General features: G+C 45.7%; 1 protein-coding gene, 1 non-coding gene and 1 pseudogene across 10 annotated transcripts; all 3 read left to right on the top strand.

The window, feature by feature from the left end:
- The window catches only part of LOC102409934, a 742,713-nt pseudogene that overhangs the window by 550,936 nt on the left and 165,373 nt on the right, over window positions 1-26,404 (top strand).
- Window positions 301-408, top strand: LOC112587207. The gene has a single exon (XR_003111723.1). It is a non-coding gene; the product is annotated as a U6 spliceosomal RNA (small nuclear RNA).
- Window positions 1,057-26,369, top strand: PHYKPL (5-phosphohydroxy-L-lysine phospho-lyase). 9 transcript variants are annotated; one of them, XM_025292872.2, is made up of 13 exons: window positions 1,260-1,396; window positions 2,215-2,333; window positions 3,627-3,786; window positions 6,488-6,562; window positions 7,169-7,256; window positions 7,334-7,450; window positions 8,940-9,022; window positions 9,275-9,500; window positions 22,577-22,731; window positions 23,132-23,221; window positions 24,924-25,054; window positions 25,622-25,700; window positions 26,133-26,369. In XM_025292872.2, the coding sequence occupies exons 1-12, from the start codon at window positions 1,338-1,340 to the stop codon at window positions 25,669-25,671; spliced, it is 1,353 nt and encodes a 450-aa protein (XP_025148657.1). In that variant the 5' UTR covers window positions 1,260-1,337; the 3' UTR covers window positions 25,672-25,700; window positions 26,133-26,369. The 9 variants fall into 9 exon arrangements, 8 of the variants coding, with proteins under 8 accessions (XP_025148662.1, XP_044803657.1, XP_025148658.1 ...); XR_006553407.1 differs by having other exon boundaries at window positions 1,259-1,396; window positions 24,924-25,700; XM_025292870.2 differs by having other exon boundaries at window positions 1,259-1,396; window positions 24,924-26,369.

Below are 26,404 nucleotides of genomic sequence, written 5' to 3' on the forward strand. Positions count from 1 at the left end.
TTAAGCCTGGGAGAAGAGATGAAGAAATCAGAAATGAGGGGGTGAAGCAGGGGGCTGAGACTCATGAAGAGGTGACAAGAAGGACAGCAGGAGCCTCCCCTTTCTCCAGCCTGCTCAGGCCACCCAGCTCAGGCTGCAGCCTCCCGCCCTGGTTCTAGTGTTCACCAGGGCAGAAAGTTCCAGGAGGGTCTCTCTCTCTGTATGCTGCTTTCCAGTCCCTTAGCGGCGTTCTCCTCTCACTCCCTGGAGTTGGGAGTCCAGTCTTGGCTTCACTCTTGCCATGTGTTTAAGAACAACCAGGTGCTCGCTTCGGCAGCACATATACTAAAAACTGGAACGATACAGAGAAGATTAGCATGGCCCCTGCGCAAGGATGACATGCAAATTCGTGAAACGTTCCATATTTTTACGTGTATACCTGTGGCGGATTCATGTTGATATATGGCAAAACCAATACAATATTGTAAAGTTAAAAAATAAAAAAATAAAATAATTATTGATATTAAAAAAAAAAAAAAAAAAAAAGAACAAGCCGTTTCCCTGTCTGAGCCTCCGTCTCCTGGCCGTGGATAAGGCTCAGGAGACCTACCTCTCTTCCTAAACACTGTAAGATTCTCATAGTAGTTCTATAGCTCGGGTTCACCCTTCGTGCATTCCAGCAGGAGTCCCAGAGGTCACGCCCAGGACCTCCTCAGCAAGCCCCAGCAAGTGGCCTTGTGCTCTCCTTCTGCCCTTTCTGCTGCTCCTTCACAGGACTGTGCAGTGGTGCCCTTTCCGCGGCTCATGGACTTCGCCTGCCTTGAGACCCGAACTATGCCGGGTGCCTGCCACACGTTCCCAGGGAAAGCTTACGGCGCATCCCATTTTATGCTCAGGGAGCGGGGGGCGGGGGGCGGGGGGGAAGGCAACTCAGGGACTGAGCCTGAGGCTCCAGGTGAAGCCTCCCGAAGCTCAGAGCCCCGTCGGGTGCAGGAGCAGCGGCGGGGTCACCAGGGTACACTTCCCGAGGAAGGAAACCACAGAGGTCGGGAGGGCGAGGTCAGTGATTTGGTGTTTTGTCCGGAAACCAGAGCTGGGGCAGCACTAGGCAAGGCGAGCACAAACCCGGCTTCCGCTCGGCACTGTCTATGGAACTTCGCTGGGGTGAGGAACCCACCAGACTCTAGCCAAATTAATTAAGGAACAAACTCCTAATAGACCACCTGGGGGCGGGGCCGCGGAGCAAACAGGAGCCCCGAGTCGCGCTTTGCGATGGGCGGGGCCCGCTGCTGGGGCGTGGCCTTGGGCGGAGCCCGGACGCTCAGCCCAGCGTTTCCGAGCGACTGCCCGCGAGCGCTATGGCGGCTGATCAGCGTGGGAAGGCCGCGACTCTGACCCTGAGGCGGCGGCTGCTCAGGTACAGAGACAGCGGCGTGGGGGCGGCGCGTACGATGTACGCACGTCCGGCGCGGAGCTTGCAGACCTCAGCTCCGCCGGGTCTCGTCCAGCTCCCGAGCCTACGGCCCCTGAGACCCTGCGGCGTTCAGCCTGTGGCAGGCGGTCGCTTCCTGCGCCTCCACCGCAGCGTCTTATCCACCCTCGCAGCTGCAGCCGGGCGCCTGGGAAGACCTCCCCCAGTGGTGGCCCGCTCTCCGGACCTGGGGCCGGCCAGACAGTGACCCAGGAAGGGATTAAAAGTCCAGACGAAAGGTCGGGGTAGGGGAAGTCGGCTCACAGGCAGCCTTAGAGAAAGTCTACCCTTGACCTGTGTCTGAGGGGTTCTTGGTGGGACGTGGAGCGTGAGGCAGCCTTGGTCTAGAGCTTGGGCCTGGCCCCCAGCAGAGCAGCAGGCTTGGCAAGCAAGGACGGTTAGGGCCGAGAGCCAGCCCTTTTCACACTCCCAGCAAAGAGACACTGCCCTAGGGAGCCCGTGGGTCTGGAGCAGCCACCTTTTTCCAGGACCCAAGGGACTCTGGGCACATTCATTCAGATATGTTGAAGCCACATAGTCTTCAAATGACTTAAACAATTTAAGTTTTAGCAACTTCTTAACCCATCCTTCACCTTTCCAGCCACCTGTGGAGTGGGGGAACTGGAGGCAGGGACACAACACCTTGCACTTCAAGCTTTTGTCCTTTCCAGAAACTGGGAAGATGTTGGGGGAGGCCTGTGATGGGTGGATTTCTTCCTTCAGATCTTCAGACATGGCTGTCCATTTGTTGCCTGTCCCTACAGCAATTCCTGCAGACTCTTTTTTCCTGAGGATCCTATTAAGATTGTCCGGGGCCGAGGGCAGTACATGTATGATGAACAGGGGGCAGAATACATCGATTGCATCAACAATGTGGCTCACGGTAGGTATGATACTTCAGGATGGGGCAGGAGAGGATGCCAAGACAGAACCTAGTTCAGGGGTCATCTTCAGGTTGCAGAGAGGTGCAGGGAACTCAGGTTCAACTTAGCCAGCATCCATGTGCAGAGGAGGCCCAGTCTTTTTATGGAAACTGTGGAAACATCCGAACACTAGCTGTGCTAAAATGCTTACCTGGTGGCCCAGATGGTAAAAAGTCTGTTTGCAGTGCAGGAGACCCGGGTTCAATCCCTGGGTCGGGAGGATCCCCTGAAAGAGGAAATAGCAACCTACTCCAGTATCCTTGCCTGGGAAATCCCATGGATGGAGGAGCCTGGTGGGCCACAGTCCATGGGGTCACAAAGAGTCAGGCATGACTGAGTGACTTAACACCACTAAAGTTGTGCTAAACCAGCAGGAGTCAGACACCTACATCTAGTGGTTCAGTTCCACTTGGAACTGATGGTGAGCTCAGAGAACAGCAGTCAGCCTAGCCATGATCAGCAACCCAGCAGGACCCTGGCCAGGCCCTGGCAGTCGCAGCAAGGCTTTAGCCCTGGTAACCATCTCAGGTCCTGGACGAGGAAACTTAAGTAGGAATTCAGTTAACCAGATGAGGCCACCAGAGCTGGTGGAAGGAAAGGGAGTCCAGTGACCCAGTAGGGAAATTGGAAGTTAGTAGAGCTGAAAGCAGGGGCTTTAGTTTCAGGCTTCCTGGGTTCATATCCCTGTCCTCCACTTACTCCCTCTGTGTTCTTGGGCAAGCTTCAGTCTCTGTTCGGTTTGCTCATTTGCAGAATGGACATGATGATACGAGGTACACACCTCCAGACGTTTGGAGGAGTTAATTCATGTAACTTGCTTTGAGTGTGCCTGACACTTGGCAAGCCACCAGTCATCTTCATTCTCTGGTTATAATCCTTGGCTGTTGGCAGTCATTACCTCCAGCCTCCCTAACTGGTAATGTCAAGCAGACACCCCAATGCCATCTTCATCCCCCAAATCCCACCCCCCCATCTTTGTCAAGAACAAGGCCTCAAGAAGCTTACTTAATAACATGGGTCTTCTAGATCAGGTTTCTGCCGGAAAACTTGGCCTTCTGCCAGAATCTCAGGGACTCCTTTCTAGGGCTTCCTTTTGAGACTGGCACCTCTGTCTTCAGACTCCCGTCTTTGCTCTGTACTTCTCCCACCATAACTGCATTTCCTCTAGTTGGGTTTACAGATTGGGGCTGGGGGAGGCCTGGAGGGATTGGCTGATCGGAGCCAGCCGTATGATAGAGGTGGCCCTCTTGCAGTTGGGCACTGCCACCCTCTCGTGGTCCAAGCAGCACACGAACAGAACCAGGTGCTCAACACCAACAGCCGATACCTGCATGACAACATTGTGGATTACGCGCAGAGGCTGTCAGAGACCCTGCCAGAGAAGCTCTGTGTGTTTTATTTCCTGAATTCTGGGTAAGTGCACTATGGTATGGCCAGCCCCCAGTAAAAGGATGAGGCAGCAGTTTGCTCACATGGGCAAAGCATAGTGTAACCGACTGAGTTTGGGGAGAGGCAGCCCTCAGTGTGCTGGCACTCAGGCTTCCCAGCTGTAGGCCCTGCTGCTTCTCTGTCAGATCCAGTTTCCTGTTCTCTTTGTAAGGGGTGCCATTACCTCCCTTGTAGGATTGTTGTTGGGGCTTACCAAGGTAATATGTACCTTTGTCTGCTTTAAGACTATAGGGGCATAGTGCTGGGAGCTACAGCCAAAATCCCAGCTCCATAAGGAATAGAAACATCCAAGATTCTTCAAAGAAATACAAAATAACAAAGAGGAGTCTTGGTCTAGAGGAAAAGTACAGAGAATAGTGAGGCATAGCAGCCGTGGGGGGCGGGGCCTGGCCTCTTCTGTGAAGGTTGGGGAAGACTTCCCTGAAGAAGTGATGTTAGGCCAAGCAGTGACTAGGGGCTAGCTGGATGAGGAGGAAGAAAGGTTGCTGCCAGCTCCATTTGCAGTATTCTTGTCAAGGTTGGTCATCACACAGACAGCCTGTGCAAAGGCCCTGTGGCAGGATGAGTATTTGCACCCCAGCACAGTTGAACTGAAAGACAGCCCTTGAGGGAGGGCAGAGCGTGGGAGAAGACACTGGGGAGGGTGGCAGTGCCCATCACTCAGGGCTTCTTTAGTCAAGTAAGATTCTTGTTTATCCCAAGAGCATTGGGAAACCATCAGAGGGCTTTAATCAGGTAAGTGATGTCACCAGGACTGGAGGAGACCAAGAATGGACACCATTAGGCACCAGTTTAGTGACTGGGTGACAGGAGATACTACGCTGGGAGTAGCGGTTGCGGCTGAAATGGCAGGTGAAGGCATGTACACAGGACCAACCCAGTGTGCCCTGGAGAGAAGAGTACAGAGAATAATGAGGCATAGGAGTGGGGAGACCTGGTCTCTGCTGCCCTTGTCCTCCCATGTCTCTCAGTAATACTGATAGTTACCACTCTCTGGAAATGCTTTCTGGTCTTGCTTCCAGAACATTTCATGCTTCTGGTTTTCTGCCAGCTTCTGGCCACTCCTCTGTCTCCTTTGCCAATTCCTCCCCTTCCATTCCTCAGGGCTGATCTTCTCTAAGCCCCTCTCCCTTCCTGATCTCATCCATTCCTGTGTATTATATATTGTCCACATGCTGCTGACTCCCACATTTGTGTCTTAGACCCACATGTTCCCAGTGTGTTTCTGCCTCGAGGTTCTAACCACCCACTTGACTCTGGAACGTGTGTAACATCACCTGTCCAACAGACACAAGAGTTGACCAACTTCGCTAACACCTGGCATGGGACCGTGGCATTGGCTCTCCCTGACATTCCCAGGCAGCTGCCCCAGACCTTCCCAAGAAGGCCGGCTGTCCCTCACCACCACCACCACCCCTCTCTCTGTCCTGGCAAATGACGGAGGCATGTGCACCTCTGCTCAAGTTAGCAGCGTGCCCTCCTTCCAGTCCTGCATTAAGCCTGTCCCGTCTGTCTGCACGTTGTCTCCTAACTCCATTCCGTCTTTCTCCATCTACGTGGCCACCACCTGCTCTCATCTTTGTGTCCTTCTTCTAGTTCTCCTCACTGGCACCTGAATTGCATTCTACTCCATTAGATACACAGAGAGGCTTCTCCTCATATGGGAGCTGAATCATGTCCCTTCTCTGATTAAAACTTTACAGTGGCTTCATCTGGCACTGAGAAGAAAACCCAGGCTCCTTCTGCAGCCCTTCCTGTCTTCCCCCACGTCCTCTCTCAGGCTTCTCCTGGCCTTCTTTGTCATCTTGTGGTTTTCTGAGCTCTTTTCCTTCACAAGGTCTTTGTGTGCTGCTCACTCTGCTTAGGAACTTTACCCTCAAGACTCTACAGGTATGACCTTAGTCAGCTCTGGCTGCCATAGCAAAACACTGCTGACAAGGTGGCTTAAAGAGAAATGCATTGTCTCATAGTTCTGGAAGTCATAATCAAAGATCCAGGTGCTGGCAGGTTTGGTTTCTTTGAGGCCTCTCTCCTTGATTGCAGGTGGCAACCTTCTCGCTGTCTTCACATGATTGGGAAAAGGCCATGTTTCCAATCATGCACAATCCTTGATGTCTCTCTGCGTGTCCAAATGTCTTCTTATAAAGATACCAGTCATACTGGTTTAGGGCCACACAGATGGCCTCATATTAAGTTAATCGCCTCTTGAAAGGCCCTCTCTCCAAATACAATCACATTCTGAGATATTAGGAGTTAGGGCTTCAACACATGAATTTTGGGGGACATGATTCAAGCCCCTAACACCCCTTATCAAAGGTAGAGCCCCTTCTAGTTCTTGACATCCTATGTCCATTGTAGCACTTACCAAATGATCGTTCTGTCTTCGTTTTTGGGCTTCCATGACACATACTAGAACGTAAGTTCCAGGAGGGCCAGGGCCTGCCTGTTTTCTTAATATTTTTGCCCCCAGCTCCTAGCACATTGAAGGCATTTGATACATATTTATTGAATGAATAAGTGAATGACTAACAAATGGTGTCCTAAGAATCTTCTTGCTGCTAGAAGGGTTCCTCCATTCCCCTCCAGGTTTCTCTGTAGGAAGCAGTTATCCAGGAGGGAAAGCCCTGAACAGCTGCTCAAGAAGTATTCACCTTTTCTGTCATAGGTCAGAAGCCAACGACCTGGCCCTGAGGCTGGCACGCCAGTACACAGGACACTGGGATGTGGTGGTATTAGATCAGTAAGTGCCATTTCCAGAAGCACGGGCCTGCCGTTTATTGGGAATCAGTGAGGCTCTGACTTTAGGTGCCTTGGGCAGGAAAGATGAGAGGCCTGGGCCCGCAGAGGATCACGAGGACCTGGCCACAAAGACACCCCCATGCGGATACCCAGTGTCTCTTTCCCTCGGCATCTCTTCCATTATGGCAGCTTCTGGGAAACAGAGAATGCTTTATAAGGTGGTGAGAATTGGTCCCACATTTTAGGTATTAAAACTGAAACTCCCAGTCTATTGAGTATCTGCTATGTGCAAGACCCAGGCACAGGGTTAGAGCATTATCACATTTAAAATCACAACCACAAGAGAGAAAGAGCCCCCTGCCCCAACTTTACAGCGGAGAGAACTGAACCCAGAGACTCTTAACAGTTAGCCACCATTACATAGCTAATGAGTGGCCTTGTAGGAAGGCTTGCTGACTCCAAGACCTGTGCTCACTCCTGGCCCCAGGACTTGGGGGCTGTGTCAGAAAGCTTGGTCTTGCCTGACTGTTTCCTGAGATGGATGGACAGTTGTCAAGGCCAGGCCAGGAAGTACGAGCCTAAGTCCCCTCTCCTTTCTCCTCCCCAGTGCTTATCACGGTCATCTGAGCTCCCTGATTGACATCAGCCCCTACAAGTTCCGGGACCTGGATGGGCAGAAGGAGTGGGTCCACGTGGTATGCGCTGCTCAAGTGGGCAACAGGTCGGTGCTTGCACCCCAGCCTGGATGACGTGGCACTGTCCCTCCCCGCAGGCACCTCTCCCAGATACCTACCGGGGCCCCTACCGGGAAGACCACCCCAATCCAGCTGTGGCCTACGCCAGTGAGGTGAAACGTGTGGTCAGCAGCGCACAGGAGAAGGGCAGGAAGGTAACCACATCCATGCAGGACTGGTCCAGCAAGCTGCAAATGTTGCTTGCCCTGGACTGGATCTTGGGACCCTGAGAGAAATTGGAACCAGGGCCTGCCCTTTGGGAATCTCGGAGGGGGGTTAATTGTTCAGTTGAGAGTTTAGGTAGAGATATATCCTGGACATTGCTAGAGTCCAGGGGTCCAGGCTGGACTGGTTTGAGTGTGAAGGTGGGCCTGTCAGGGGAGAAGCGGGTACTGACTAATTTTAGTAATAGAAGGTAAGGAGGCATTAGCCACTCAAGGCAGGGTAGGAGGTAGACAAGGAAAGGCATCTTCAACAGCCCAGTGGCCTGTACAGAAACCATGTGACTGCAGAGTCAGGCTGTGCAGGCAGAAGATAAACCTAGAGAGGCAGGCGGGACTGTAGGTCAGAGGACTGCAAGTGCCCTTCTAGCTGAGGGGCCAGAGGCTATGCGGGACCTTTACAGAGTTTTAAGAGAGAAGGTAATGGGACCAGGGGATGCACTTGAATGGTGTCAGTCTGACATGGTGCCCTGCAAAGGCCCTGTTGGCCTGAGCAGTGGGGAGACGAGAGATTGTCTTACCCTGGAAGAGCAGTAGCCACAGCAACAGTAGAAGGGAGGCAGCTAGCAATTGGTGTGAAGGCTCTCTAGAAGACTTTGCGGAAAGAGTGGCAACTGAACACAGGATATACAGAAAAGACCGGCCAAAAAGGTTGGCAGAATCAGAGCTGGGAGGCTTGGCTTACGCATTTCAGATGCTCTGCACCTACTTGTATTAAATCAAGTAGATTATAAGAGATTACTCTGAATGTTAGCATGGGTGGGTAACCAGTTTCCCACCCCACTGGTCCTTTCTTTATCCCAGCAGTAGCCTCTGAAATGGCTCCAAGGCAGAGCAGAGTTTGGAAGTCACTGCTGTAAGCAAAAGGGTCAGTGATGAGTTTTAAATAGGACAATGATGAGCTCAGTGTCTGGGTTGAGGCATTACCCTGGTGGCCAGTGAAAGATGGCCTGGAAGAGATGTCCAGTTAGAGAGCAGCTGCAGGAGGGCAAGGCAGAAACTAGCAGATCTGCCCAGGAGAGGAAAGGAGGGTACAAAGATGTTACAGGGATAATAGTCAGAAGCTGTGCCAGCTGATGGGTGAAGAAGGAGGCTGGATCAAGGATGGGGCCAGATTTCTGTCCTAATTAGGAGGAATGGGATTCACCATATGCAGGGAGGGAAGGAAGAGGTTTATGGTGGAGAAGTCAGTGAATTTCATCTGGAACACACTAAGTACAGGGGGTCTTACTTCCAGGTGGTAAGAATTGATTTGAGGCCTGAAAAAACCACATCGCAAATATTCAGATCCGATGTGGAGCCCAAAGTGGGGGCACGGTGATAACAGTAACTCATGTTTGGAGCCAGCACTGAGCCAGCATCAGCAGGATGCACCAGCTTGCCACTCAGCCCCACCACAGTGCCACTCCCTTCTCCTCCACAGATTGCAGCGTTCTTTGCTGAATCTCTGCCCAGTGTGGGAGGGCAGATCATTCCCCCTGCTGGCTACTTCCCAGAAGTAGCAGGGTGAGTAGGTGGGAGAGGCTGCCTGAGGGTGGGGTCTGCCAGCCTTGCTTCCGAATTCCAACCTCAGCCTGGCCTATTTGCCAGAGTTGTCAAAGTCCCTGAAGAAATAGTGGCTCCCAAAAGGCCAGATACCTGCCTCAGGACCCCACCTTAATTTTGGCAACACCAGGATTCAGAGTCCCAGGACATCTCAGCTCCTGGTTTGCTCCCTCTCACCACAGTCTCCCATCAGCCGTGTGTCCTCTGCCACAGGCACATCCGCAGGGCCGGAGGGGTCTTTGTTGCAGACGAGATTCAAGTGGGCTTTGGCCGAGTAGGCAAGCACTTCTGGGCCTTCCAGCTGCAGGGGGAAGACTTCGTCCCCGACATTGTCACCATGGGCAAGTCCATAGGCAATGGCCACCCTGTAGCCTGCGTGGCCACAACACAAGCTGTGGCAAGGGCATTTGAAGCCACCGGCGTCGAGTACTTCAACACGGTGAGTAAAACCTCCAGACCAGGAAGCACCATGGTAGCTTCTGTGCAAACAAACTCACTGCTACTCAATAATTTTTTGGTAAATATAATTATTTTTTCATCAATATTAATAGATATAACCCATATAAACAAAACCTTTTCAGCTTCCTCACAAATTTGGGGGAGTATAAAAGGTTCTAAGACCAAAAGTGAGAACCATTGCATTATCATTCAATTCTAGTTTTTTCAAATCTTTTTATTAACTTCTGACTTAGTACCACTTTTTCTTTTGATACTTTTTCTGTAAAATATGGTGAGGTGATTTGGTATTTGATTGTTCTACATGTCCTTAGGAAATTGTGGGTTCTCTAAATGTTGTTTGCCAGACTCTCTGGATATCTCTTGGGTCACTTGTTAATTATGTTGTTTGAATCTTTTATATTCTTGCTGGATTTTTTTTTTCTACTTAATCTATTAATAATTAAGGATTATTTAAATATCACACTATGATGAAAAATGATCAACTTTTTCTCATAATACTATTAATTTTTACTTCAGATATTATGAAGCTATTAAGTGTGTGTGTGTATTTTTAGGAGGTGTCATGCCACTTGGCTTGAGGGATCTTGGTCCCTCTACCCAGCATTGAACCTGTGCCATTAGCAGTGAGAGCACAGAGCCCTAACCACTGGACTGCCAGGGAATTCCCAGTATATGTGTATTTTTGTTTTTGTATGTTCATTGGGAATTGAATCTTTTTCTTGATTGAGTTATAATTGACATTTGTTTCAGGTGTACAACATAATGGTTCAGTACTTGTATGAAAGTCGTGAAAGTGTTAGTCACTGATGTCTAACTCTTTGCAACCCCATGGACTGTAGCCCTCCAGGCTCCTCTGTCCATGGAATTCTCCAGGCAAGAATACTGGAGTGGGTAGCCATTCCCTTCTCCAGGGGATCTTCCCGACCCAGGAATCAAACCGGGGTCTCCTGCATTGCAGACAGATTCTTGACCAGCTGAGCTACCAGGAAAGTCCATTGTACAGGCATTACCACTGTCTTAGTTTTCGTTATTATACATTTTCAATCACCCCCCAAAGCATCCCCATACCCATTAGCAGTCACTCCCCATTGCCTTCTCTCTATAAGTCCTGGCAATCACTAACTTTCTTTCTGTCTCCGTAGATTTGCCTGTTCTTGACATTTCACATAAGTGGAGTCACACAATATGTGACTTTTCCTGTCTGACTTCTGTCACATAGCACAATATTTTCAAGGTCCATCCATTGTCGTAGCATGAATCAGTTCTTCATTCCTTTTTTTGAATGAATAATGTTTCATTATATGAGCATATCATGTTTCATTTATCTGTTCTTCAGTTAACATTTTAACTATTTCCCTTCCTTGGTTATTATGAGTAATACTGCAGTTGACCATTCAGGATGTTTTGGTATGGACATACGTTTTCAACTCTTTGGAGCATATACCTATGAATGAAATTGCTGGGTCACATGGCAACTCTAAGTTTAACTTTCCAAGGAATGACAGACTTTTTCCAAGCAGCTATACCACTTTACATGCAATTTATGAGGGTTCCAATTTTTCTGTATATTCTTCAGCATTTATTTTCTATCTTTTATCATAGCCATACTAGTGAGTGTGAAGTGGTATATTAATGTGATTTGCATTTGCCTGATGGCCAGTGGTGTTGAGAATCTTCTTATGTGCCTATTGGCCATACACACACACACACACACACACACATACACACTCCAATGTATATGACATATATATTCCAATATGTTGTTGTTCTTGTTCAGTTGCTAAGTTGTGTCCAACTCTTTGTGACCCCAAGGGCTGCAGCATGCCAGGCTCTTCTGTCCTCTACTCTGTCCCAGAGTTTGCTCAAATTCATTTCCATTGAGTTGGTAATGCCGCCTAACCACCTCATTCTCTACCACCCACTTTTCCTTTGGCCTACTATCTTTCCCAGCATCAGGTCTTTTCCAGTGAGTAGACTCTTCACATGAGGTGTCTAAAATATTGGAGCTTCAGTTTCAGCATCAGTCTTTCCAATGAGTATTCAGGGTTGATTTCCTTTAGGATTGACTGGTTTGATCTCCTTGCAGTCCAGAGGACTCTCAAGAGTCTTCTTCAGCACCACAATTCAGAAGCATCAGTTCCTTAGCACTCAGCCTTCTTTATGGTCCCAGCTCTCACAGCCATATATGACTACTGGAAAAACCATAGCTTTGACTACAGATCTTTGTCAGCCAAGTGATGTCTCTGGTTTTTAATATGCTGTCCAGGTTTGTCATAGCTGTCTTTCCAAGAAGCAAGTATCATTTCATTTCATGGCTGTGGTCACAGTCTGCAGTGATTTTGGAGCCCAAGAAAATAAATCTGTCACTGCTTCCACTTTTTCCCCTTCTATTGCCATGAAGTGATGGGACCACATGCCATGATCTTAATTTTTTAAATGCTGAGTTTCAAGCCAGCTTTTTCACTCTCCTTTTTCACCCTCATCAAGAGGTTGTTTAGTTCCTCTTCACTTTCTCCAATTAGAGTGGTATCATCTTCATATCTGAGATTGTTGGTATTTCCCCTGGCAGTCTTGATTCCAGCTTGTGATTTATCCAACCCAGCATTTCTCTTGATGTACTCTGCATATAAGTTAAATAAACACGGTGACAAGATACAGCCTTGATGTATTCCTTTCCTAATTTTGAACCAGTCTGTTGTTCCATGTCTGGCTTTAATTGTTTCTTCTTGACCTGTATACAGGTTTCTCAGGAGACAAGTAAAGTACTCTGGTATTCCTATTTCTTTAAGAATTTTCCAGTTTGTTGTGGTCTACACAGTCAAAGGTTTTAGAGTAGTCAATGAAACAAAAGTAGATGTTTTTCTGGAATTCCCTTGCTTTCTCTATGATCCAACAAATATAGGCAGTTTGATCTCTGGTTCTTCTGCCTCTTTGAAACCCAGCTTGTACATCTGGAAGTTCTCGGTTCACATATTGCTGAAGCCTAGCCTAAAGGATTCTGAGCATAAGTTTGCTAGCATGTGAAATGAGCACAGTTGTTTAGTAATTTGAACATTCTTTTGCATTGCCTTTCTTTGGGATTAGAATGAAAAGTGACCTTTTCCAGTCCTGTGGCCACTGCTGAGTTTTCCAAATTTGCTGACATATTGAATGCAGCACTTGAACAACTTTGTCTTTTAGGATTTGAAATAGCTCAGCTGGAGTTCTGTCACCTCCACTAGCTTTTCTCATAGTAATATTCCTAAGGCCCACTTGACTTCATACTCCAAAATGTCCAGCTCTAGGTGAGTGACCACACCATCATGATTATCTGGGTCATTAAGGCCTTTTTTGTACAGTTCTTCTGTATATTCTTGCCACCTCTTCTTAATCTTGTCTGCTTCTGTTAGATCCTTACTGTTTCTGTCGTTTATCATGCCTGTCCTTGCGTGAATGTTCCCTTGATGTCTCCAGTTTTCTTGGAGAGATCTCTAGTCTTTTCCATTCTATTGTTGTCCTCTGCTTCTTTGCATTGTTCATTTAAGAAGGCCTTCTTATCTCTCCTTGCTATTCTCTGCAACTCTGCCTTCAGTTGAGTGTATCTTTCCCTTTTTCCTTTGCCTTTCGCTTCTCTTTCCTCAGCTATGTGCAAAGCCTCCTCAGTCAACCACTTTGCCTTCTTGCATTTCTTTTTCTTGGAATGGTTTTGGTCACTGCCTCCTGTACAATGTTACAAACATACATCCATAGTTCTTCAGGCACTCTGTCTACCAGATCTAATCCTTTGAACCTATTCATTACCTCTACTGTATAATCATAAGGGATTTTTTTTTAGGTCATACCTGAATGGCCTAGTGGTTTTTCCCTACATTCTTCAACTTAAACCTGAATTTTGCAATAAGGAGTTGATGATCTGAGCTACAGTTAGCTTCAGGTCTTGTTTTTGCTGACTGTATAGAGCTTCTCCATCTTTGGCTGCAAAGAACATAATCAGTCTGATTTCAGAGACTGAGTCATCTCTTGGGTTGTTCGAAAAGGGTGTTTCCTATGACCAGCATGTTCTTTTGACAAAACTCTGTTAGCCTTTGCCCAGCTTCATTTTGTACTCCAAGGCCAACCTTGCCTGTTATTCCAGGTATCTCTTGACTTCCTACTTTAGCACTCCAATCTCTTATGATGAAAAGTACATCTTTTTTTGGTGTTAGTGCTAGAAGCTGTTGTAGGTCAACTGGTCAACCTCTTTGGCATCAGTGGTTGGGCACAGACTTGAATTACTGTGATGTTGAATGATTTGCCTTGGAAACAAACCAGGATCATTCTCTTGTTTTTGAGATTACACTCAAGTACTGCATTTCAGACTCTCTGGTTGACTATGAGGGCTACTCTGTTTCTTCTAAGGGATTCTTGCCCATAATAGTAGATATAATGGTCCTCTGAATTAAATTTGCCCATTCTCATCCATTTTAGTTCACTGATTGCTGAAATGTCAACATTCATTCTTCCCATCTCCTGCTTGACCATGTCCAATTTACCTTGATTCATGGACCTAACATTCCAGGTTCCTATGCAATATCATTCTTTATAGCATCGGACTACTTTCACCACCAGAAACATCCACGACTGAGTGTCGTCTCCACTTTGGCGCAGCTGCTTCACTCTTTCTGAAACTATTAGTAATTGCCCTCTGCTCTTCCCCAGTAACATATTGGACACCTTCCAGCCTGGGGGCCTCATCTTCCAGTGTCATATCTTTTTGCCTTTTCATACTGTTCATGAGGTTCTCATGGCAAGAATACTGGAGTGGGTTGCCATTTTCTCCTCCAGTGGACCACGTTTTGTCAGAACTGTTCACTATGACCCATCTGTCTTGGGTGGCCTTACAAGGTGTGGGGCCATAGCTTTATTGAGTTACACAAGCCCCTTTGCCATAACAAGGATGTGATTCATGAAGGAGATTCCAATATATATGACATATATATATATTTGAAATAATATATCCTTTTCTTTTTTTTTTGCTGAGTTTTAAGAGTTCTTTATGTATCCTAAATACTGGATTCTTATCAAACATAAAATTTTTCTCCCTTTGAGTTGTCTTCTTTTGAAGCACAAAAGTTTTTAATTTTGATGAAGTCCAGTTTATTTTTTCTCTGGTTGCTTGTACTTTGGAGTCATAGCTAACAAACCATTACCTAATCAAAGATCAGGAGGATTTACACCTGTATTTTCCTCTAAGAATTCTCTAGTTTTAGTTCTTATATTTAGGTCTTAGATCCACTTTGAGCTAATTTTCAGATGGTATGAGCTGGAGTTACTCGACTTGGCATCCAGTTGTCCCAATACCTTTTTGCTGAAAAGACTATTCTTTGTTATATCTTAACCCAGTAAGTGGTCTTAGCACCCTTGTCAGGAATCAATCAATCATAAATATATGGATTTAATGGTTTCTTTATAAACTTTCAGTTCTGTTCTATTGATCTGTATATCTACCCTCTTGCCAGTTGCACACAGTCTAGACTACTATACTTTGTAGTATGTTTTAAAATCAAGAACTGTTAGTCCTCCAGTCTTTGTTCTTCTTTTTGAAGATTGTTTTGTCTGTTCTGGGTCCCTTGCATTTCATTGTGAATTTTAAGAATCAGCCTGTCAGTTTCCATCAAAAAAGCAGCTTGGAGTTTGATAAGCAATTGCATTGAAGCTGTAGATCAATTTGGAGAGTATTGCCATCTTAGCAGTATTAACGGAGAAGGCAATGGCACCCCACTCCAGTACTCTTGCCTGGAAAATCCCATGGACGGAGGAGCCTGGTAGGCTACAGTCCATGGGGTCGCTAAGAGTCAGACATGACTGAGCGACTTCACTTTCACTTTTCACTTTCATGCATTGGAGAAGGAAATGGCAACCTACTCCAGTGTTCTTGCCTGGAGAATCCCAGGGACAGGGGAGCCTGGTGGGCTGCCGTCTGTGGGGTCGCACAGAGTCGGACACGACTGATGTGACTTAGCAGCAGCAGTATTAAGTCTTCTAATCTGTAAACATATCTGTCCATTTATGTAGGTCTTTGATTTTTTTCAATGATGTTCATAATTTTCTTCATAAAATGATGAAAAAAAATTTTTGGCTGCACTACACAGCATGCAGGATCTTAGTTCCCTGACCTGATATCAAACCTGCACCCCCTGTAGTGGAAGCTGGTGTCTTAACCACTGGATTGCAGGGAACTCCCTGTAAAAGCCTTGAACTACTTTTATTAAATTTACTCCTAAGTATTATATTGGAGAAGGCAATGGCACCCCACTCCAGTACTCTTGCCTGGAAAATCCCATGGATGGAGGAGCCTGATAGGCTGCAGTCCATGGGGTCACTAAGAGTCGGACACAACTGAGCGACTTCACTTCACTTTTCACTTTCATGCATTGGAGGAGGAAATGGCAACCCACTCCAGTGTTCTTGCCTGGAGAATCCCAGGGACGGGGGAGCCTGGTGGGCTGCCGTCTATGGGTCACACAGAGTCGGACACGACTGAAGCGACTTAGCAGTAGCAGCAGCAAGTATTATATTATTTTTCATGGCTTAATAAATGGAATTGTTTTCTTCATCTTACTTTAAGATTCTTCATTTATGGTATATAGAAATATAGATGATTTTTGGATATCAATCTTGTATCATGCAACCTTACTGAATGCATTTATTAGTTCTAATAGTTTTTTACAGATTCTTTAGAATTTTCTATGTACAAAGTCATGTCATTTGTGAATAGAAATAGTTTACTTGTACCTTTCCATTCTGAATGCCTTTAATTTCTTTTTCTTGCCTAACTGCCCTAGAATCTCCAGTATAATGTTGACTAGAAGTAGCAAGGGTAGACATCTTGTCTTGTTCCTAATCTTAGGGAAATACGTTCAGTCTTTCACCATTGGGTATAATATCAGCTGTGAGTTTTTCCTAGAAGCATTTTATCAGGTTGAAGAAGAATTTTTTTCCTAATTTGCTGAGAGCTTTTATAATGAAAGGCTGTTTGTTTGTTTGCTTTGCTCTGTTGGGTCTTGGTTGTGACCCACAGGCTCTTCTAGGGCGCAGGCTTCTCTCTAGTTGCAGAGTGCAGGCTCCAGAGCATACAGGCTTAGTAGTTGGGACACACACGCTTAGTTGCCCTGCAGCATGTGAGATCTTAGTTCCCCAACCAGGAACCAAATCCACGCCCCCTGTTTTGGAGGGCAAATTCTTAACCCCTGAACCACCAGGGAAATCTGGAAAAGCTGTTGGGTTTCGTAAAATTCTCTTTCTTCATTTATTGTAATGATCGTGTGATTTTTTTTGTCCTTCATCTTATTAATATGGTTAATATTTACATTCCTGAGATTAAGCCCACATGATCATGGTATAATCCTTTTTATATGTTGCCAGATTCAGTTTGTTCTTATATTTTTGGAGGATTTTATATCTAGTTCTTAAGAGATATTGATCTATAGTTTTCTTGGGATATCTTTGTCTGGTTTTGGTATCAGAGTAACACTGGTTTCAAAAAATGAGGCAGGAAGTGGTCATGCCTCTTCTGTCTTCTGGAAGACTTTCTGAAAGATTGGAGGTAATTCTTTAAACATTTTAATAGAATTCACCAGTTGCTTTGTGGGATTTTTTAAATTACTGATTAGTTGCTTTTACTCGCTTCAGGTCTGTTCAGATTTTCTATTTCTCAAAGCAGTGTTAATACTCTTTATCTTTCTGGGAATTTGTCTATTTCATTGAAGTTATCTAGCTTGTTGACATATGTTCATATTATTCCCTATACTCCTTTTTACTTGTATAAGATTGGCAGTGGTATATCCTTTTTCATTCCTGATCTTCATAATTTGACTCATTATTATCTTGGTCAGTCTAACTGATCTCTGTCAATTTTGTTGATTTTCTCAAGGAATCAGTTTTTGTTTTTTGGGGGGTTTTTTTTCTGTTGTTTTTCTGTATTTCTGTTTATTTCCACTATATAGCTTTATGATTTTCTTTCTTTTTGCTTTGGGTTTAGTTTGCTCTTCTCTTTTATATTTTCTTAAAGTGAAAGTAGTATTCATTTGAGTTTTTTTAACAAAAGTATTTACAGATACCAAGTTTTCTCTAAGCAGTACTTTTATTGCATCCCATGAATTTAGGTATGTTGTGTTTTCCTTTATCTCTAAATATGTCCTAATCTTCTTTATGACTTCTTTGACCCATTGTTTCAGTTAATTTCTACATATTTTTTAGTTTTTCATTGTTCTTTCTTTGTTTCTAGTTTTATTCTGCTGTGGTGAGAAAAGATACATTCTAGGATTTCAGACTTTTAAAATATATCAACACTTGTTTTATGGCCTAATATATATAGTCTATCATGGAGAATGTTCCATGTGCACTTGAGAAGAGTATTTATGCTGCTTTTTTGAAGTGGAGTGTTCTGTATATATCCATTAAATCTAATTGGCTTATAGTGTTGTTCAGGCTTATTTCCTGGTTCATCTTCTGTCTAGTTTATTATTGAAAATGAGAGACTGAACTCCCAACTATTTTTGTTGAGTTCTATATTTCTCCTTTCAGTTCAGTTTTTATGTATTTGGGGGCTCTATTGTTAAGTACATAACTCTTTTATCATTATAAAATGTTTTTCTATGTTGCTAATAGCATTTTTAATCTTGCAAGTCTTTTATGTCGGATATTACAATAGCCACCCCAACTCTCTTTCTGTTTGCATGGCATACATTCACTCTCTCACTTTCAACCTACTTGTGGATTTGAGTTACTGTCTGATGTCCTTTCACTGAAGAAATACTGTTAGTATTTCATGTAAAGTATATCTGCTGCTGACAAACTTTTTCAGTTTTTGCTTCTCTAGAATTATCTTAGTTTCTCCTTTATCTTTTTTTGAAATTTTTTTCCCACACCACGTGGCTTGTGGGATGTAGGCTGTTACTTTCCCTACAGGGATTGAACTCAGGCCCTTGGCAGTGAGAACGTGGACTCCTAACCATGGGACCGCCAGAGAATTCCCATCTCCTTTATATTTGATGGATACTTTTACTTTATATAAAATTCTGGACTGACAGTATTTTTCTTTCATCACTTTGAATAGGTCATCCCACTGACTTCTAGGTTTTAGGGTTTCCAAGGGGCTTCCCTGGTAGCTCGGTGGTAAAGAATCTGCTTGCCAATGCAGGAGACGCAAGTTTGATCCCTGGGTTGAGACCCCTGGAGAAGGAAATGGCAAGCCACTCCAGTATTCTTGCCTGAGAAATCTCATGGACAGAGGAATCTGATGGGCTACAGTCCATGGAGTCACAAGAGTCGGACGTGACTTTGCGACTAAAAAACAACAATGGTGAGGAATCAGCTATTAATCTTGCTGAGGATCTCTTGTACGAAATGAGTTGCTTCTCGATAATTTCAATATTCTTTTTTCTTTTTTGAGGTATAATTAACATAGAACATCATATTAGTTTCAGGTGTACCATATGATTCAACATTTGTGTATGTTGCAAGATGATAACCACAGTAAGTCTACTTGACATCCCTCACCAAAAAGTTAGTGTTTTTGCCTTGTAATGAGAACTTTTAAGGTCTGTTCTCTTAGCAGCTCTCAAGTATACAGTACAGTATTACTTATTTGTCTGCTGCCTGTTTGCTTGTTTTGGCCACACCACGGGCATGTGTGATCTTAGTTCCCCAACCAGGGATCAAACCTGTGCCCCTTGCAGTGAAAGTGCAGAGGTCCCCGGTATTAACTATAGTCACCATGCTGTACATTACATCCCTGTGATTTATGTATTTTATAACCCATTTCACCCACCCTCTTTGCTTTTGTTTTTCACTAGTTTGGTTATGTTGTGTCTAGGTATGGAATATTCTACTTGGAGTTCATTGAGTTCCTTGGATGTTTAAATAGTTGTTGGGGTTCGGTTTTGGGGGGTTTTTTTAGTCAAATTTAGTAAGTTTTTTTTACCATTGTTTCTTCAGATATTCTTTTTGCTCCTTTCTCTCTCTCCTCTCCTTCTGGGATTCCCCTTTGCGTATGTTGGAATGTTTGTGTCCCACGGGTCTCTGAGGCTCTGTTCATTTTCTTGTCATTCTTTTTTCTTTCTAATTTTCAAACCTGACATATCTTCAAGTTTACTGATTCTTTCATCTGCCTGATCACATCTGCTGTTGACCTCTTAGTGAATTTTTCATTTCAGTTACTATGCTTTTCTATTGACTTTTTTATAAATTCAATTTATTGATATTCCAAATTTGGCAGGACACTATATTCATGCTTAGCTTTTTAGTTCTTTAGATACGATTTCCTCTAGTGTTTAAGCATATCTATAACATCTGATTTAAAGTCTTTGTCTAAAAAAAGAAAAAGTCTTTGTCTAATGAGGCCATCATTGAGCTTCCTCTAGAACAGTTTCTATTGATTCTACCTGCCCCACCACTACCACTGCCCCATATATGGACCATGCTTTCATGATTCACAATTTTCTGTTGAAAATTAGATATTTAAAATAATATAATGTAGAAATCATTTTTCCTCCTCATGGTTTGTTGTTGTTTGTATATTGCCTTTTCTAAACTAGTTCTGTAAAGTCTGTGTTGTCATGCATGACCACTGTAGTCTCTGCTTGGTTAGATTTGTGATCATCTAATGACTAGACAGACATCTCCTTACATTGCTGAAACCAAGAGTTGTGTCAGTCTTTGACAAGGGGCCCTATGTGTGTGTTGGTACATGCCTTCAGCACTCAGCCAAGCAGTTGACAACTCTGCCTTAGCCTTAATTTCCTTCTTCTGTGAACCCTCAAGTTAGCTGGTGGTGAGAGCTTAGAGCTTTCCCAGGCTTCCTGAACATGCACATAGCGTGGGGTGTGAACGTATCCCTACACATCTGCATGGCTTTCTAAATGCCCAGGGAAAAGCCCAGGGCTTTTTTCATTTTCCTTCTATTGCTCCCCTGTGGTGATCTTTGGAAAAAGACCTATCTGTTACGCTAGTTCAGCATGTTGACCAGGCCACAATTCTAAACCAAAGATGCTGCGGGTAGGGACTTCGCTGGCAGTCTGGTGCTTAAGACTTCACCTTCCAATGCATGGGCTTGATCTCTGGTCAGGGAGCTAGGATCCCAGATGCTCCTAGGCCAGAAAACCAAAACATAAAACAGAAGCAATACTGTAAAAAATTCAATAAAGACTTTAAAATTGTCCACATCAAAAAAAAAAAAAAAAGCAATGACACTATGAGTGGAACATACCACCTTGTAATGAGTTCACAGTTGGTAATAATATACAATTAGTAACCTCAATTCATCTCCTGTGTCCATTCCACATATAATTTGTTGTGGCATTATCAGAAAGCTGCCTCATAGCAGAATCACCTAGGAAGGTTTTTATGATCTCAGGTATGAGAGTCCGCATACAGATTTCCAGGATGGTCTACAGTATACCACTACATAACCATTAGAATAGCTGCAATTAAAATGCCACAATTCCAAATGTTTTTGAGGATGTGGAGTTCCTGGGATTTCACAGACTCATGGTACAAGTGTAATATGGTACACAACCACTTGGGGAAAGTTTCACATTTTTTATAAAGTTAAATGTACATTTATCAAGCAGTCTAGCAGTTCCATTCCTAGGTATTTACCTAAGAGAAATGAAACCATATGTTAACAAAAAGACTTTATTATAAATTGATAACAGTTTTATTCATAAATAGACAGAAATCAAAATAAGCTGAGTCTATCAATAGGAATTTGGATAAACAAATTGTAGTATGTCTATACAATGGAATACTATACAGCCATAAAATGAACCATCTACCAATACACATATTATGGATAAGTTTTTAAAAACATTGAGCAAAAGCTAAGCACAAAAGTGTTCATATTTTGTGATTCTATTCATATAACATTCCAGAAAAGGCAAAGCTGTGGTGAGAAAGCAGGTCAGTGGTTACCTGGGCCATAGTGGAGGGGGCACAAGGAAGTTTGGAGAATGGTGGAAATGGTTTATATCTTCATGGTAGTGGAATTTCCACAAGTATATACATTTGTCATATGAGTCGGACACAACTGAGCAACTAAGCATAGATTTGTCAAGTCACACTGAACTATATACACTTAAAATATATGCAGTTTATTGTATGTGTGTGCCAAGTTGCTTCAGTCATGTCCGACTCTTTGTGACCCTATGGACTATAGCCCGCCAGGCCCTTCTGTTCATGGAATTCTCCAGGCAAGAATACTGGAGTGCATTGCCGGGCCCTCCTCCAGGGGATCTCCCTAACTCAGGGATCTTATGTCTCCTGCATTGGCAGGTGGGTCCTTTACCACTAGCACCACCTGGGTATGTATACTATACCTCAGTAAAGGTTCTAAGACACACTTAAAAAAAAAAAAAAAAAAAGATGGTCTGTAGGCGATTCCCTAGCCAGGTAGGCTAGGTTTAAGTCAGACATAACATATTTTTATGTGAAGTCCCTTCTTTTAAGACATTAATACCTAATTCAAAACCTTTAATTATGCTACACAAGCCAAACAAAATGAATCCTCAGGCTCCATTTGGCTCACAGGCAGCCAGCTTGTGGTCTGCGCCCTAAAATCTACCTTGAGCTCAGCCAGTAAAGCTGTGAGCTAAAACTATACAGAGTGACTTTTCCTGGGTGTGGCTCTGGCATGTTGCTCTTGACTCTCCTTGAAAGAGGTGATGGGTGGTACAATGAAGTGGGTCTGGGTCCAGTCCACAAGATGGGATCCAGAAGCCTTTTGACAAAAACCAGCTCTTTGGGAATGCCCAGAACACCCTCTCTTCTGATTTTTGCATCTTCCTGGGGATTCTTCTGCATCCCTGGCTTTCTTACTGGATCCCTGCTAATGCATCTCCATTAGTACCTGGAAAGGCGGGGACGATCCATGGGAGCCTCAAGAGAACCCCATCTGCTGCCCAGAACACTTGAGTCATTGGTTCATGCCTAGTCTCACCTGCCTTTGGAATGTGTGTGGCAGTTCTGCTGCCCCTCACACTCCCTGGGGCATGGCCCACTCTGCTGGGCACCTGAACTGCCCTTTGTCCCCTGGCTCAGTTTGGGGGCAGCCCAGTGTCCTGTGCTGTGGGGCTGGCCGTCCTGGATGTCTTGGAGAAGGAGCAGCTGCAGGCTCATGCAGCCTGTGTGGGCAGCTTCCTGATGGAGCTCCTTGGACAGCAGAAAGCCAAACATCCCATTCTTGGGGACATCAGGTGAGGCTAAAAACAGTAGTCATTATCTGCCAGGGGCCTGGTATGGTTCCTTCATTCACCTTGTCACCCCCACCTGGGATGGTGGCAACTTATCTCCACAGAGGAGGAACTGAAGCACCTATAGGTGCTGTTGCCCAAGATGGCACCTGGTGGGAGGTGGGGTGGTGAAGCCAGAATCAGACTTTACTCTGTCTACACTGAGGGTTCCTCCCTATCACATTTAGTTCCTGGAACTGGCCACCCTCTGAGGGTTCCTACAACTCTCAGCCTCCCTGGGAGGTAGAGGTGTGAGCCCTGGTCAGCTTTCTGACAGGGGATTGGCTGACACCCAAGCAGAGGGTGAAAGCAAGGACCTCGATCCCTCAAGCCTTGTCTCCTGCAATGTCACCTTCTGCTCCAGGGGTGTTGGGCTATTCATTGGTGTGGATCTGATCAAAGATGAGGCCACAAGAATGCCAGCAACCGAAGAGGCTGACTACGTGGTGTCCAGGTATTTTTTTCTTGAAACAAGTTGCCTTTGTAGTGTCTACTGCTCTGACTGGGAAAGAGCTCCCCGCTTGCCTCTCCTTTTTGACCCACGCCCCCAGACATGCTGGGCCCACAGAGTGCAGGTCATTCCCAGCCTGAGCAGCCACTTCAAACAAGGCAATACCAAAGCTGCTGGAGCTCTCAGACACAGGCAGCCACAAGCCTGCATTTCACAGCCCCAGGCTGCCTGAGAAGCAGCTTCTCCAGAGCCACAGCTGGGACTGTGGCAGAAGCAGACTCCCTGTTCCTAGAGGTTTTCAGATAGACTCCTGCTCCTCATCTGAGGTGGGGGGGGGGGGGGGTTGGGTGGGGTGTCTGAGGACTCGGCATCTCAAGACTCAGCCCTCACCCCAGCCCTGGCTTGCATGTCCACTTGAGCCCCAGGACCCTTCCCCTTCTTGTTTAGGTATTCCCTTTTTTCTTCCATTCTTCACTCCTACCCACTTCCCCCACCTTGCAAAACCCATCTAGTGTTTGATGTGTATTCTTACTCAAGTTGTAAAATGTGCATCCTCGTTTTGAATCATACAAACTGTACTGATGTAAAAACCTCTCCACATGGTTTTGGAGGCTGACCCCTCCTGCATGGCCACCCAGCCCCTGCCTCCTTTCTGCTGAAGCACATCCATCAGCTTGCCCACCAGTTCTCGCAAGGAGCCTCAGGATTCAAGAATTGAGAATGATCTCTGGGAAAGAGGGAGCCAGCTCTGCAGCCAAGCCTGACTGCCTCCATCTTGCAACTACCCCTCTCTGCACCCTACCCCCCAGCCCCGTGTCGTTTCTCCAGTTGAGTGAAACAACCCTGCTAGGAGCCAGAGCTGGATTTGAAGTCAGAACCTGGGCTTTCTAGCATGGCTGTTGTCAGTGCCAGGAAGACCAGGATGGGATAAGGGAGCTAGAGGCAGGCTGAGGACACTGTTCCTGACAAGACTTACATAAAAGTAATAAATGTAAAAAATGAGAGCAGGGGGTCAGAGAATGTAAATACAGTCACATCAGACCTCTTCTGTGAGAGGCCAAAATACCTTCCTGGGTTAAAAGTATAAATGTGGACTATTAAAAGTTATTACTAGGTACCAGTGATAATGCTGAAGAGAGTAAAGTCATCTTCCAAAAAGAACTGGAAATGAAAACTGGATAGTCCAGTCTGGAGTTATACAAGATAATCTGGGGGCAGGGTAGAGACAGAGGTGGCAGGAGTTACTGAAGCTAGGCTACATGAATTCACTGCACTATTTGTGAATGCTGGACCCTTCCTATAAGAAAAAGTAAACCATGCATGACATAAACCATACATCGAAATGGAAAACGCAGGGAACCTTGACATCCACGTTGTAGCCCTGTGGCCATTCTGTTTGGCTTACGCTGGGCCTCTAGGGATGGATGGAGCAAGACCCCTGCTCTGGGGGCGGGGAGGGGTGGCAGCAGCCTCAGGGCCAGGGCACCTCACATGGGGTGCTGTGCTTGTCTTTGATGCTGGGCCATAAAGTTGGGCAGGAATCTGGGTGGGGGTTGGCCAGTGCTGTTCTTTTGGTGGTAGGTGGCTTATGGTGGGTTCTGAGAGCAGTATGGCTGCCAATACCAGGCTGAGAAAAGTCTGGAAGATCTGTATGAAGTGCCCTTGGCCGGTGGGCAGCAGGCCCTGCTGTGTCCTACCTTCACAGGCTTAAGGAGAACTACATTTTGTTGAGCACCGACGGGCCTGGGAGGAATGTCCTGAAGTTTAAGCCCCCGATGTGTTTCAGCTTGGACAACGCACGACACGTGGTAGCAAAGCTAGATGCCATCCTGACAGGTGAGCCTGAAGCCACAGCCTCCCAGTATGCCCAGGGACAGGGGTCTAATAGCTGAGCCAGGTGTCCTCTGAGCAGTGCAAGGAGTGGGGAGCTGAAGTTGAAGTGGAGGCCTGTTCCTGCCTGTTTCCCCCAAAACTCGGAGCCCTGGGCAGGCACCAGTGTAGCATGCAGGACAAGGGAAAGCAGGGCTGGGCCTGTCAGAACCACAGTGGGAGATTTCCATTGTATCTTATAGCTTCTTATACCCTCATAACTTCCCTGAGACAGGTGGCAGCAGCTTTGCTTTTCAGTTGCTAAGTGGCTAAAATGAGGTATGCATTCAGGACAGATTCAACGCAAAATCCCTTTCCACATTGCTAATCATTTAGGAAAGTCAAGGTCTCCCCTGTAGACTCCCCTACAGCCCAGCGACAACCACCCCACCATCCCTGACCAAATTACTTTCTACTGTACTGCCCCCAGGTCTCCCTAGTAGAGACATCTGGAGGTGGAACAGGACCTGCTGGGAGAAGGGAATGTATTTTTGAAGGTGGACCATTTTGAGTGGTCCTGTGGTTATTTTTCAGACATGGAAGCCAAAGTGAGAAGTTGTGAGACCCTGAGGCTCCACTCCTGAGGCAGCCCTGCTGAGAGGTGTCTCTCTAGGTAAGTGGCCTTGCTTCTTGTTCCCAGAAGACCCAGAACTGGCTTCCTTAGCATCCATCGGCAGCTTCTATGTTTGTTCCAAGTGGTGGACCTTTCCCACAGGTTAATTTCAACACTGGGAGGCTCTGGGTGCCTTCAGCTCCACATCCCTCACCCCTGAAAATCTTGAGTCCTTAAGTTTGCATTTGATAGCTATTTCCTTCCCCAGCCAGTTCCTCTATAAGATACAGAACTTTTGTGAGGCTTTATCCACCCTGGCCCCAGACAAGTGCTGCATCTTAAAACCAGCTATCTTAGGTCTCAAGTCACTAGACTTGGCGCTTCAGCCAAGCCAGCAAATACCACTGCCAGATGGGGCTGTTACATGACAACCAGGAGGGACACTGTTGCTCAGATCCAGCTGGTCCTTTGTGTATCCCCTCTTGTCTTTAGGTTTCACAGCTTCGCTGGGATAGAATCCCATTTTCAATGGCAAGTCAAGACAGGTGTTCCAGGGTGCTCCAGATTCCAACTGGCCTGGGCCAGCATCCCCATTGAGGGTGGTAATCCTCACTGTACTGTCTTCATCTCCTTGAACAACTGCCTCAAACCTCTGCCACTCCACTTTCTTTAAAGCTGCACAAGTCCTAAGCAGGGCCAAGTCATTAAAGGAAACTAACCAAAGATGAAGACAGTGTGTGGTTATGCCTGACAGGATGCCTTAG

The sequence above is a fragment of the Bubalus bubalis genome, chromosome 9 (assembly GCF_019923935.1).
Source record: "Bubalus bubalis isolate 160015118507 breed Murrah chromosome 9, NDDB_SH_1, whole genome shotgun sequence".
Lineage (NCBI taxonomy): Eukaryota > Metazoa > Chordata > Mammalia > Artiodactyla > Bovidae > Bubalus > Bubalus bubalis.

Coding starts and splice junctions, on each gene's coding strand:
- PHYKPL (XM_025292869.2), top strand. CDS start 1,338: ATGGCGGCTGATCAGCGTGGGAAGGCCGCGACTCTGACCCTGAGGCGG. Junction 3,787..6,487: donor TTTTATTTCCTGAATTCTGG/GTAAGTGCACTA, acceptor TTTCTGTCATAG/GTCAGAAGCCAACGACCTGG. Junction 7,451..8,939: donor CACAGGAGAAGGGCAGGAAG/GTAACCACATCC, acceptor TCTCCTCCACAG/ATTGCAGCGTTCTTTGCTGA.